The sequence below is a fragment of the Corella eumyota genome, chromosome 7 (assembly GCF_963082875.1).
Source record: "Corella eumyota chromosome 7, kaCorEumy4.1, whole genome shotgun sequence".
In the NCBI taxonomy this organism is placed as follows: Eukaryota; Metazoa; Chordata; class Ascidiacea; order Phlebobranchia; family Corellidae; genus Corella; species Corella eumyota.
The window spans coordinates 9,174,919-9,189,870 of NC_137496.1; the positions used below are offsets into that span (position 1 = coordinate 9,174,919).

At 28.5% G+C, this 14,952-nt stretch overlaps 1 protein-coding gene across 1 annotated transcript; it reads right to left on the bottom strand.

Annotated features, from left to right (window-relative positions):
- Positions 1-7,812: 7,812 nt before the first annotated feature.
- Positions 7,813-12,707, bottom strand: LOC145759349 (NACHT, LRR and PYD domains-containing protein 2-like). The gene is made up of 6 exons (XM_082573156.1): positions 12,598-12,707; positions 12,164-12,322; positions 10,357-10,515; positions 9,772-9,938; positions 9,421-9,468; positions 7,813-8,962 (listed from the first exon to the last, which is right to left on the bottom strand). Exons 1-5 carry the CDS (start codon positions 12,661-12,663, stop codon positions 9,456-9,458), a joined length of 564 nt encoding a protein of 187 aa, XP_082429282.1. The 5' UTR covers positions 12,664-12,707; the 3' UTR covers positions 7,813-8,962; positions 9,421-9,455.
- Between the last annotated feature and the right edge of the window lie 2,245 nt (positions 12,708-14,952).

The window sequence follows — 14,952 nt, forward strand, 5'->3', positions numbered from 1 at the left end:
AAGATATTAAGTCGTTAATTAAATTGTATATACTGAAAAAAGTGTGTTTATTAAATATAAAATACGCTACAACGGAGGTCCCGCCGAGATCTGAGTTAGGTCTTGATGATTCAGAAATATCTTTTCGAATACCACCTGAATTAGAAGTGTTAATACAGGAGAAGGTTAACGAAATGAGGAAAAGTTTGATAATGGAAATAAACCAACAATTAAAAAATCCAATGGGCAATTTTTATACAAAAATGTACAACCGTGTTGACGAAGTTTCTACAGACCTTGTAAAGCGTTATAAAGAAATTGATACAGAAGTTAAAACGTTCACTAATGAACAAATAAAAACCATAGCTTTGGTTCAAGAAGCGAAAAAATGGCGCCATCTACCCTTACTGACAAAAATAACGAGCAACCAGACATTCAAACACTTTTAAATGAAGCAACGATTCAAGTAAAGACCGCAGCTGAAGGCGTCTTAAAAGACACAAAAAGATAAAGTGACATAGCAGGAGAAATGTCAAAAGCATATCTGTCGCAGGGAACAAAACCAGTGTGTAGCAACCAAGATATTATGCCAAAACAGGAAACGCTTGTACTCGATTCATTTGACGGTCTGTCATCATGGAAAGATTTTATAGCACGATTTGAACTAGCCGCAGAATTTAATGGTTGGTCTGAGCAGTCTAAAGGTATTCGATTGGCTTTGCACTTAAGAAATTCGGCCTCGAGCGTTGTCACTAGTTTACTTCCATAGGAACGTAAGAACTTTAAAATTGTCCGGGTCAAACTGCAACAAAAATTTGAAAAGAAATATGTTGATATAGTATTAATGCTACACACAAAAGTAAGGGGAAAAAATGAAAAACTGGTGGATTTGGCAGAAGAAATTAATACAATTACCAAACAGTGCTCTGTATATGACAAAATAGACATCAAACAAAGGGATTTACTAAAAGCTAACTGCTTTATAAACGCTATAAAATATGACTGGGATCTTTACTCTTCATTGAAAATGTACGAAACCCAGCCAATGGAAGAAGCTTTAAAGGTAGCATTAAAGTTAAAGCTGGAAGGTAACACACGACAGACTCAAAATAGACCTATGCGGACGATTACTGTTAATGACAAGGGCACCGACTTGAGCGAAGAAATAAAATCCATTCTTGTAATATTTATAATTCGAAAATGAATTAAAAAATAATTCTTATTTGTTTGTTATATTTAAATGCTGGTTTGTTCATTAAAAATTAAAGTTCAATATTAAGCATTAAAAATTTTGTATGATGTATTTTATAATATAGGTAGTTAAAAAACATTAAAAAAATAATTTTCGTTTTTTTATCATATTTAAATGCTTGTTTATTTAATAAAAATAAAAAATTAATTTTAGAAATTTAAAATTTACTATATTTTATATCCTAAAACTACCAACTTAAAACTGGGTTAAATATTAGTTTTTGTTTGTATAATATATATAAATGCTTGTTTGTTTATTCGAAGATAGGTAATATTCTTAGGTAATGTTTATGCATATCTTTTTTCATTTATAAAAATTTTTATGTTAAAAATTATCAAATAATTTCGAACCATATTTTATTTATCAAATAAATCTAGTTTATTATAGTTATCATAAAATGAACTTTTATTAGATATCTATTATTTATCGGGTAAGACTTGTAGAACATAAGTTTAAAGATAAATATATTTGTAAAAAAACTGTGAAAATATTAACAATGTTGGTAAAAACCGTAAAAAAGGCACTAAGAAAGGGTAGTACTTAAATACTGAATGCAGGAAGTTGCAGGTTGCGGGAAAACGTTAACATACCGCCTTTTTTGCAATTTTTTTTCCACAAAAGAAACTTGGTATAAAAGTGATATTTTGCTATATTATGAAAGGCTGTCATTTTTTTTAAGTATTTTTAATTGGTTAGACTGTTTTTTAATGTTATAACAAGACAAGGTTATGTTGGTAATATTGCAAGTCTGCCGTTTAAACTCGATTGATAATGGCTCAAAAACAGCTGGAAGAAACAGAAAGGTTAACTGAAAGCAAATTGACCTGTTAAGACTGTGTTAGTTTTGTCTCAAATAAAATGACATAACGGTTGCAAGAACCGACCGGCAGCGTGGTGTAGTGGTAAGAACACTTGCAACACCACACATGCGGTCGTGGGTTCAATCCCCACTGATATTATGCTGTAGCGGCCCTGAGTAAGGCGCTATAAACGGTATGAACTCCTGCTGAGCTTCGAGACTGGGTTGGAGTAACTAATGTTACTCCATGTTTAAGTCGCGAAATTGTTTAAGTCGCGCAAAACTTTTCCACATCGAGGATAAAGATATATACAAAAAAAAGAAGGTTCGGGCGTGACAACAATCGGCCAAAAGGTTTGGCAAAAAACGCGAGAGTTTGCCAAGTCTTGTTAATTATCTTTTCTGTAAGTCTTGTTAATTGTCTAAAAAATCTATCTTGTTTCAAAGCAAGTTAAAACATGATATTGTTTACTGGAGAATATGATCATCTTGGTTATAGTTATAGTAGCCGATATAAAGACAATGATCTGGGACAATTCTTTGATGTTTACTCCATTTAAATAACTTGTGCTTTTTCTACAGATGCAAGACAGGATTTGTGCCACATGACCATGTACAATGCTGTTATTCAGCACCAAATTATCACAGATAGGATTAAAAGTTCAAGGTAATAATCGGAAATGTTTATACCTAAAATACCTCACTTTTACGAAATTGTTTTTATTTCTATGCATTATTTTATATAGCTTTACTATGCTTGTTTTCGTTTTTTATTTTATTACTTAACATGTAAAAAATTATTACATTTCTTCTACACTTGCATTTAACCTTGTTTTTTAAGTGGATCGAGAGTCTATATATGAACCTATATACCTCAATATTGCATTTTCTACCGTATATTTGCACTTTTATTAAAAAGTATGCAAAATATAAAGGTTTTAAACCATAAAATGTATAATTAACCCAATATAGTATAGTCAAAAAATAAAAATTGGAAACTAAATAAATAATGGCTTTAGTGCATCACCTTGCGGTAAAAAAATGGAAAAATAACTGTTCTCGTGCATCATCTTGCGGTAAAAAAATATTAATTAAAAAAATGGAAAAATAACTGCCTTCGTGCATTATCTTGCTTTAAAAAATTAAAAAAAAAACTTTTTGCATAAAAAAAACGCATGCAGTTTACTATTAGTCATCTAAATTTTAAAAATTGCTTATTAATCAAAAAAATTGTATTTAAATTTTCATATCCAGAATAAATTATATTAAATAAAATATTTAACAACAGCTGTTGACTTGAGAAGTAAAGAAAAACGTTGATTACGAATTCCCGTGCAAGATTTTTCCACACGTGACCTTGTTTCATTAAAGGGGTGGTTTTGCACTACAGTAGTACATTTATATGTAAACGTAGTTGTACCAGTTTTATAAGTTTATTAAGCAGATTTATAGCAAATATATATCCAAGTTAAACCATGGCTTATATTTCTTAGCGTCGTCCGCCGGTTTAAACAGGTAGTACTAAAAAATGCGGAAAAAGGCGGAATTCACCAAAATGATTAGGGTAAGATAATGAATATTCCGCCCCTTTGCATTTATATACTTGACGGAAGACGCTAATAGAGCTCCGGATATTTTATGAACAAAGTGATGAATGTAATATTGGAGTTGGCACATTAAAGGTAAGTTTTTTGTTATTTACATTTAAAATAAAATTACGTAAATATTTGATAAAAGCTTGGAATTTAATGTGATTATTTAAGTATTAATCGAACATGAAAGTATTTAATATATGCGAAACGTTTTTGTTTCAAGTTCTTAAAAGTTTTGTTTTCTCAACAACCTTTGCTGACTTTGATCTTAAACTACAAGTGCAGACCCAACGCGAGATGTGAACACGTGACCCAATGCAAGGTGTGAACACGTGACCCAACGTGAGATGTAAACACGTGACCAAAAGTTAAGTTAAAAGCTAACGAAAATTGCTGACTCTGACACCTTTTTTTGATGCAAAGTTCCGTTTTTGGCAAGTTTATGTATTATATCTTGGTAGTTGTATTTTATTTAATATAAATATATAAAAATGTATACACTTTTACAAACTAAAAACATTTTTTTTTGTTTATATACTTGATTGTTTTTAATACTTACAGAATGTTGCACAACGAACCATATTCAAAAGTTAAGTATATTTGATTTGGTTTTAAATAAATGTAATAAAATTCACTATAGAGTTTAAAATTGTTTAATAAAGTTTAACTATTTATCATATATAATCTGTACTAGTTGTTCTATATGTTAAACTTACTCTAATTATTTTTTTAAACTTTTAGAAATGAATACCGCTGACCTTGGAACAGAATAGGCATCCAAAAAATCTGTTCAAAAATATAAGGTACATTTTTTACGTTAAAATTTTATGTATTGGCGTAATAAAAAATAAATCAATTTACTTATATATACAAATGATTAATTTTAGCAAATTTTATTTTGCGTATAGGGGACACTTGCGTGACCTTTTCGCCTGTTAATATAATGACCTTTCGACCCGTTATTATTTTGCAAATAAATAATAAACCGATTAACGTAAATATTGACAAAATTTATTCCAGCGATCGCGTGACCTTTTGACCATTCGATTATTATTGGGTAGACGCAAGCGTTGAGTTCGAATCTCGGCCGAAGTATCGTTATTTTTTTTGTTAAGTTTTTAGGAAAACTAAAATGATTTAAAATTTAAAAATCAACTTTTTAATATCTCCTCCCCCTAATATATAATGCGGAAAAAAACGGTGTTTTTACGTCATAATATTTCGGTAAAAGTGCTATAAAAACTTTATTTTGAAATTTTATTTATTTTTTTATTTTTGTAAAAAAAATTTTGGCCAAAATTTTGAATTTTTGACCACAAATTGACCCAAATTTTGTCAGATTGTGTATTAGGGGGCACTAAATCCAAAAAAGTTGTCTCATTGCTATATCTTGTGTTGATTTCGACTAATTTAACAATTTGTGCTAAAAAAAGGTCAAAAATGCCGATTTTTGGCAAATTTTTTAAAAATTTCACAACTTTTAAAATACGATTTTCAAAAAAAAGTTTTTCTTATTTAATTTTTTTTTCCTATTTTTGTTTTAACTTTTCTAACTAATTAACTAACTTTAATTAGGAGAAACTTGAAAGTATGCTGCGAAAAGATCTAAGTCAGCAATTGGAATTACTGAAACAAAATTTTTTACGGGTCGCATAAGTTTTTTCTAATTCCTAATTACCTCCTATTGTATTAATAACTCTTATCTTAATTACTTTATTAGCTTTGTCTTAGTTACCAAATTATTGAAAAATATATTTTTCAGAATTCAAAAACATCTGAAAAATATATTTTGGCGACGTAACAACTGTCAATAACTTGTATTTGTGTGGCGGGTTTTAAACTTCAGACCATCAGGTTACTAAATTAGAGTCCTACCACTGCGCCGCACACCCACGCTGCAATTGTTATACAATGACGCTGTAAACTATATAAATATCATTTTGACGTTGTTTGGAAAGTTGTCTTTTAATAAAATGTATTTGATTGGTTTTGAACTAAAGGTGGAAAGGGGGGTTAGTACCTCCAACAAGCTAACGTAAAATGAGATAACTAATATATATCGAGTGAATGTTGGAGACTAGAAGAAGTAAACCTTAAAATCTTTTAAAAGCAAGATTAACACTGTAACAACATGGCGTAATAAGTAGGTAAATATTAAAAACAATTTATTAATAATTTTTAAAACTTGACATTCGCCTGCTCTTTGGTTGGCATTTTAATTATCGTAATATGGTTGCAATAAAAAGTTTACCTGCGCCCGACAAAAAGCAGTTTTTTAGTTGTTTTGAAGACCTATAAACTGAACATATATACCGTCCATAAGTTCTAATATTTATATATTTCACAAATATTATTCAAACCACAAGCAACAGAAAGCCTTTTACCATTTAAACATACCCACGCATATCTCAAATGATCACACAAATCTCACCTAATGTTGTACAGCTTTACCAGCCATGTGTACCATTTCAACAAAGCGTGTGATGGTCGGAATGTCTCTTCTTTTTGCCACAAATATTTCTATTTCAACTATTTTAAGCAATTTGACCCCCCCCCCCCACCGGATACAGACAATGCCTTTCATTCATAGTAGGTGAGAACATTAAAACATTTTTATCTACGACATTTTGTATGTGATGAGTGAGTTATAGGCAATGAAGATTCTGCCATTTGGTGAAAAATTAATTAATTGAGGTCGGGATGTTTATGGCCGGCGTTGAACTTTTTTCAGCCCACGATAAAGTCCAGTTTGTGATCCACAGCGACTCCCTTGCCCCCGTTAGCAAAGCTTTTAAACAAGAAAATGTGGCACCAGCAGGATATATGTGCCGCGCCATATGTCACCACTCCCCAGTCGATATAAACATGAGTTGGTAAATATAATGGTTTAACTGGTGTTATGTTGGCATTATAGAACATCATCTTAAGATGTAGAGTGTTGTAACCATGTGGAGCTGCTTGTTTGAACAATGTACAGGGAACAAAATAACGGGTCGCTATTCGCTAAACGCGAATCGTTTTTTTGAATTAGCGAATGGTTTTTACAAATATATTAGAATTACCGAATCAACCAAAAAAGTCCAAGCGATAATAATACTTTCGTGTATATTTGTGTATTGTTACAATCTATTTTTAACCGGTTTAACACATTTATAATTATACTAATATAATCCTGCGTGAATGTAGTACTATAGGGCATTTAATAACAAAAACTTTCCATGTTTGGCAATGCGTAAACTTCACCTCCGGGTTCGATTAGTTATTGAGCAGTTTTTTAAATACATAACACAGCTTTAAAGTAATCAAAAATGTCTCGTTTTTTGTGCGAAAAATTATTAACGATTGTTTAAGACGTTACATTTTAAAACGCCACGCAACGCGTCAAGTGTTATCAAAAAACGAAGATTATGACTTAGACCTAATCATTGCTCTAAAAATTTAACCTCATTTTTAGCGAATCGTTTTTTAAACGTTAATTCGTACCCTGATGTATTATTTTTACGAATTTTATCTGCTGACCATTTCCCATATACATTATTACAAACATATTTATCTAAGAACTTCTTATCGGCATTTAATGTAGAACCAGAAATGTTGTTTCAACCACGGTTGTTCATGTGGTCGATGTTAAAATATGTTTTTGGCAAGAAAAAGATAAAATAAGGTTGTTCCTTATACATTTTAAGTATACACTTGTTATCTATTTTTTTATTACACACCCAAAAAACTAAACATAAGACAAAATTGTATTAACCAAAAATATATTAAATAAAGATGTTTTTTTAAAGGTGTTTATAATCAAAAACCTCTATATTCTTCGACAATGTAAGGTGACATAGGTTTACAGCAAGACTAAAAAGTTATTCTGTAATACTAAGCTCTTTAGACATGAAAAAAATAATTTATAGTTTGTTTTTAACTTATAATTGTGCTAGCAGATTGACAAGTTTTATGTTAAACATAATTTACAATCTACAAACAGATATAAGTGCCTGTTACACTTAAATACAACTCATGTACCTTGCAACAACTGTGCCCCAACATCATATAAAAACCTTTTTATTGCTCTTGAATTCAGTAAAACAGTCACATTTTTCATGTATTTGATCTTTAGAAACAATAATGACAAACTTAATAAATTTAAAATACTCAAACGTTTAAATATGAATAGACTTGATGCTTCTTAACAGTATAAAAAAATGTTGCTTAAATTTCTGTACAATAAGTATTTTCTTTGTAGTAAATATATGGCAAGAAATTTAAATTTCCATAAAACTATTTAATATTTGCAAACAAAACACATCTACTTTAGAAAAACCAAATGTGGGCTTATAACAGAAGCACAAAAACACATCTACATTATTAAGACTAATAAGCATCAGGTAAATATGACCATATAACAAAAAACCAAAGGTGGGCATCTAACTATTAAGCATTGATAAACAACCTTAACTTTGGCCAGATCATTTAAGTTTTTTATTAGTGGCTACAAATATTTGGCATAAAGTATTTGCAAACAAAACACATCTACTTTAGAAAAACCAAATGTGGGCTTATAACAGAAGCACAAAAACACATCTACATTATTAAGACTAATAAGCATCAGGTAAATATGACCATATAACAAAAAACCAAAGGTGGGCATCTAACTATTAAGCATTGATAAACAACCTTAACTTTGGCCAGATCATTTAAGTTTTTCATTAGTGGCTACAAATATTTGGCATAAAGTGGAAAAAAATAAAATCATTTTTTGCAATATAAAAACAAGCAACTTAAACATATTGACAATGCAATAATACAAGTTTAAAGAAAAATGTTATGAAAAAATTAAGGTGGGCACCAAACTGTTTAACATTAATATTTATTTTCGGGTAATACAACTTTGTTGATTCATTTTTACAAATAAGTGATAATGTGTACAACACATAAATTACTGTTTTTTTTAGAAAATATTTCTTCGATTGTTTAAATAAATATTATTGAGAAAACAGTTATTAATAACTTTATTACATTCCTTTTAATTTAACTTAACAATGAATATTTAATTACCATATATTAAGTTACTATATTGGTTACCAGTGCCCAACAATGCAAAAAATCATAAAAAGCTATATATAAAAGCAATAAAACTTAAAAAAAATAAAATTACACATACGCGTAAGAGACAATAATCGAGTTATACAAAAAATATGTTGTAGTGTTTATGACACTTTGTTCCACTATATAAAACTCAGGAATTAACCCCCCTGAACCCAAGCTAAAATGTATTTAGGTAAAATTTAAACAAATTTAATCAAGATAAGACAATAACATATTCAGAACCATTTTCATCTCAACCTAATAAAATGTAAGAAATAAGTTTTATAAGTTTACTTGTACTTTAATTCTGTCATTTAAAGTTTTTTAATAAGTGTTATACAGCCATTTAAGTATAATAAGAAATCTACAGTTTTTAAGAGGATAATTTATTTAAATACCATTATTACCTAATTGCCTAGTAACAAAAAAGGTTACCAATTAATTCCTATACAATTTTACATTTAATACAAGATAAAATAAGTTTGTATTTTTTTTATAATTAAAATCACATCATGTTAAAAAATTTAAAAAAGGATTTTTAAAAAGCCTTTAAAGTATTCTCTATGCATATTGAATTGATATGCCAAATAGTTTAGGCTAAGGTAAATAAGGGATAAAACAACAAACTTGCATTTCATTAATATATGTAACAGGTTTTTAACTTTATTTATTTAAGTTGTATATTTAAATAAATTAAAATTAACAGAGTTGATTACCTTTGTTGTTAAATGAATATAAAAGAAATGAAACCTCAATCCACCACACTAAATAAAAACAGCGAAAAGCTTAAAAAATTGAAACAAATTAATATTTAAACTAATTAGCAATTAAAATGTGTTTTTTTTATTTAAAACAAAAAATTCAACCACAGTCGTTAACCCAGCTTTTCACTAAAACTAAAAAGAATCTAAATTAAAAAGTTTATAAAAAATAACTCAAAAAAAAGGAAACAGTTACACAAGAGACTTGGTAAATTTTCAATTAAAAATTTTAGAACAATGTTTTTAAATATTTGGATATATACTTGTCAATGTGTTTAAAAACATTTTAAAGTAAACATTACTTACAGTCTCTTATTTGGAAATGATTTTCTTGCTACTTTCAATAGTTTTTTTCCATCCTCAGTAAAATCACACTTCCATGCATTTAGGTGGTGAATGTTGTGCAGACATGATAAGAAAGCAACAGCACATTTATATCCAAGATTGTTGGAGCCAACCTCTAACTTTTTTATCTAAAATATGTTAACTTTTTGGGTTTATAGTTTTTTTACTTTGTTAAATTTCTTAACAAAAAAAATTACTAACATTTATTTACCAATTGTTAATGTGACATTTTGTATTAATAAAAGACTCAAGAAGTTTATTTAATAAAAGTTTAAGCTATTTATAAGAACCTGTCAATATCTATTACAGGCAAGGTTTATTCATAAAAGCTCCATTATGAAAATTAAAATCCAAGAGTTATTATATAAGGTGCAGGCTCCTTATAAAGAGCTGAATGTATTAACTTGTGGCTTAGGGATGTTATAAAATATTCAAAGCCATAAAACCCACTAATTTATTTTGAAATTAAACTTTGTAATTCTATCAAATTATCTTTGGAACTACTGCTTCCTAAAATTGCAAATATCAATCAAGTAATCAACTTACAGGAGTAGTTAATTCAAAACAACCCTTAGCAATTGCCAATCCTCCTTCTTCTGTGATGTCACAACTTGTAATATCAAGTACCTCAAGTTTGTTCAAAACCTTACTAAGTGCTTTGGCTGCGTTGTTTCCAATTCTGTTTCCTGATAAACCCAACTTTATCTTAAACAACATTAATATTCCATTAACTTAAAAATTCGATAAAAAATAAAAAACGATAAAAAATAAAAAACATATTTACAAAAATATATCTGATAATTGTAAAAATAAAATTTTATGTTTTTTATTTTTTTTAACTATTTAATTAGAAAAATATATCAGTTAAAATGTTAAGATTTTACTAGTTTATAATTATTTTTTAGTGTTTAACGGCCCTGTTGTTAATAACTCGACAATATATTAAATCCTTGAGAAAACATTGCGATACCACAAACTACATATGCCTTATTTGGATTTGGTGTAGAAACTCTCACTAACTTTCACTTTAAAATTTTTTTTTAAATTTTCTTGTTTTTAATTTATTTAACTTTAAACAACCTGAAATGCTAAAGTATTACCAACCAGTTTGCCAAATAGATTTATTATATTCTTCATATTTATTTTTATTTTGTAACCATTGTTACAATTTAGTTCTTCATAATTTTTCATGCTTAAAAAAAGGAAACAGAAAAACTGGCCCTTAAGTAGTCTGAAATAGGTATACATAAGTATAAAAAAGGAAGAACCTTACCATTAAAAATCTACATTTTATAGAAAGCCAGAGTGGTTTTATAACAAAAAAAGTCTATCGATTTAATAAAATGCCCAGCGAAAGTTGACTTAAAAATAAAACGCTTGAGGATTTAAAAATAGAATCAGAATGTTTGAAAGAGAGCAGGGGCACTCTTAAGTGACCTAAGGTACTTAAACCAGGTAAAATAAAGGCTTGTCTTTTCGAGACCTGGGATATTTATAATAAAAATTTAAAAAACAAAAAGTAAGTAAGGGGCAGATAGAAGGAAATAAAAATACTTAAGGTATAATTATACTAATAGGGTATATATGAAATGCACGAGTTAAAACAAAATCAGCCCACTTGTAAGAAGCCAGGGTATTTTTAAAAACTCAAAATATTTTTAATAGACCAAATTTATTGGGTTAAGGGTATTTGTAAAAACCCAAAGGTATTATACTTAATGCCAGGCATTCTATAAGAAACTTAAGATATGTACAAGTGGCTCAGGGTTCTTATTCAGGTTCTAAAATATATTTTAAATTTTTTTTAAATGTTGATTAAGTTGTGACTAATCGGTGTAATTTTATAAGACAAAATTAAGAAAAAAAAATTATAAATTTTATAATCCATAAAATTGACAAATTTTAACTTAGTAGTAAAATAGCTTTTTTTTGTAATCGAAAAGATTTGAGATGCCACAAAATTAACCTCTAGTTGCTGCAGCTAATCTTTTAGTTTCATACTTTTTGATAAATAAACTATTTTTTATAAACAACAAAATGATTATTCTAAAAGGACTGTTGCATTTTTTACAAAATTAAAACAACTTTAAATGAACTAACAAAAATATATTTTTAATTTACCAAGTTGATAAATTATATTTTTATAATTAAAAATGTAACGCAATTAAGCCATTAAAACTTAATTAACCTCTACTTTTTTAAAATATTCATTATTAAACTAATTATAATATGTCAACTAATTTATGCTAAAATCAACTTTGTTTAACTATTAATTTATTATTATAAATGTGTTATTAAATCTAGGGCATTTTCAAGTATAATTTAAAAATTATGCAATAATATTTTTACTCACTGGAGTAGTTAATTCTGAACAACCTTTAGCAATTGCCAATCCCCCTTCATTTGTGATGTCACAATTCTGAATTTCGAGGGCTGTGAATTTGTTTAAAACTTCACTAAGTGCCTTGGCTCCCTTGTTTCCAATTTTGTTGTTAAACAAGTTCAACTTTATCTAAAACAACATTGATACACAAAAATATATACCAAGTTAATAATAGTACTAACAACATAAACAATTTTACAATTTAATTAAACCTTGACGCAATTTAAAAAATTTATAAATTTTCAGTTGTTTCAATTTGTTCACTTTTTAACAAACTTATTTAATAATGATATACAAGTTCGCCACATTTTAGGATTTTTAAATCCTTGCTTTTTTATGTTATCTTTTAAACATAAAAATATTTAATGTAAATTAATAAATAAAAAAATGGTAATACTACATACCTTAAATTTTAATCCAGCTATAAAACTAAACAGTGGGGATTGATCATCTATCTGTTTAAACAGCATAAATATGGAAAGAGGTTTTCTTACTTGTTCAAAAAAATAGCTAAGATGGATAAAGTCAGTCGCCAACAAAGTTTTGTTAAAATAAAACTTTAAGTTGTCTGGTAAAAAACCTAAAATAGTTTGGTTAAGATCATTATCTTCTGCTTCGTACAAATAACTGCTTAGTGTGACTAGTATATCAGCTACAACATCATTTTCCAGTTTGGATAAATTAAAATTAAGTTTTTGACATAAATCACTGGCATAAGATTTTAACACTGTCTGTTTTTTCTTGCAAACTGTTAAAGAACAAAATTGAAATTCAGATAATTTCTTGGAACTGTAAAATCCAAAAAGAAATTGAGTAACTACTTCCCATTGACTTGGAAGAAAAATTACCAACACATTCTTTGAATTTAATTTGACTTGCCCATAGAAATAAATACATAGCAGCAAAAAGTTCCTGCCAGGTGAGATGACTAAAATTGCTCCGTTTGTCTCCTTCTAAAATCTTGACCTTCATGTTTGACGAATCATTAACAAATGTGTCAAGAAAAGTTTGATGCATTTCCTTAGAAATTCCAGCAATATCTATGTCAGTTTGTTCAAAAATAATTTTTTTCCTCTCAAATCCATTCCATGCTAAATGAGCTAAACTTCTGAATCCGTTCTTGGCATTTTCAGTGTTGCCATGAAAATGATCTGACCTCATATAATGCATTAAAGAAGTAAACATAACACTTGTTCTAGTTTTTAAGTTAATATCAGTCTGCGATAAAATCGCTTCATTTATTGCATGCATGGATAAAATGCAATTAACAGGAACATAATTATAAGCATCAATATCCAGATGATCCTTTAAGTACTGTAAGACTTTAGATGAGTTTTTCTCGCATATTTGGGTGCAAATGTTTGCTTGTGCTTCCTTGTTAAAACCAAGTAATTTTACCACAAAATTTGGTCTGCAAGTATGATGCCATTCGTACATTTGCCTTGGTCGGGATGTTATAAGCTTAAAGGCATCAGGAAGTAACTTTCCAAGAAATATGTTTTGTATAAATTCCTCAGGAAAACAAAACGTAGAAACTGAAATTTTAGGTTCCTTCCACAAAGTAGTACAGTCTGCTTAATCCATCAAAGATAAGTATCACGTTAGATCTAATCCATCAAAGATAAGTATCACGTTAGAACCGGTTTTTACACAATTGAATGATTCTTCATCAGTATTTTCTGGTTTATCCCAATCAATAGCTGAGTAAGTAATAAGAAATCTAAATAATGACATTTTTTCCTGAAAATCGACTGCTCGAAGTTTAATGCAGAAAGTGTATTTAATATTCTGAAGAAAAGAGCTGTTATCGGATATAATTTCCTGTACCAGCATTTTAGTTAAGGTTGATTTTCCAATGCCTGGTTGCCCTACCAATGCCACAGTTTTACAATTTTTCCTAAAAAAGTTTTCTTTTTTTTTAACTGAGTCCTTTCGTTCGGTTTTATTTTCAGTTTGAATATTAAAATTTCGGTTAGCTTCATCAATAGCATTTTGAGTTGCAAAGTCAAATAAATCAGGTATTTTAATTTTTTTTCCTAGGTGATGTTGAGGTTCAGCTAACTTGGACATTCTGTTTAATTGTTCATCTCTAGTATTATAATGATCAACTGAATCTAAATCCTCAATATAAGCGGAAGAGTATGTAGCCATTTCCAACTCAACATGTTTTATTCGATTGCTTAATTGAACGGGAGAGCAGAATTCATATGCAAAACTTCTAGCTTTATGAAAATATTTTTTAGAAAGTTGTGCGCATAAAGAATCATCTACAACAAAAAACGTACAGAACTTGAAGTGAGGTTTTATTTTTAAAAAACATGCTTGCAATTTATTATAACGGTTAGCCTAAACAACCTGCAGCATTAAAACTGTATACGTTAGTGCAAGTTTTTAATTTTTTTAATCGATTTTGTTTAATGTATCTTTAAAATAAAGTATTTTTTTAGACATGTTTACAAAAGCTGTTAGAAAAAAAAGAATTCCAACAATTTGAAAAAGCTATTTCTTTTAGAAAAGCCTTAACATTGCACTTGAACGTTTTAGCTTGGCTCATAAAAAATAATTTAACATATCAGAAACTACAATTAGCAATAATTAACAAAAAAACAATGCCTAGTAAAACGGATTAATCGAAAATGATTGCAAAATGGGTTTTTTGAAACCTTAAAAATGTAGCCATGTACAACTAAATGCATGTTTATATAAACAAATGCTTAAATGTTCAATTTTATATCATAAATTTTTTTAGTATTTTGCAT

Bases quoted from the DNA above. Each gene is read 5' to 3' on its own strand.
- LOC145759349 (XM_082573156.1), bottom strand. From the start codon at position 12,663: ATGCTGTTTAAACAGATAGATGATCAATCCCCACTGTTTAGTTTTATA. The intron at 12,323-12,597 runs GTATGTAGTATT...ATGTTGTTTTAG, and splicing joins TAGCTGGATTAAAATTTAAG to ATAAAGTTGAACTTGTTTAA. The intron at 10,516-12,163 runs GTGAGTAAAAAT...ATGTTGTTTAAG, and splicing joins GTTCAGAATTAACTACTCCA to ATAAAGTTGGGTTTATCAGG.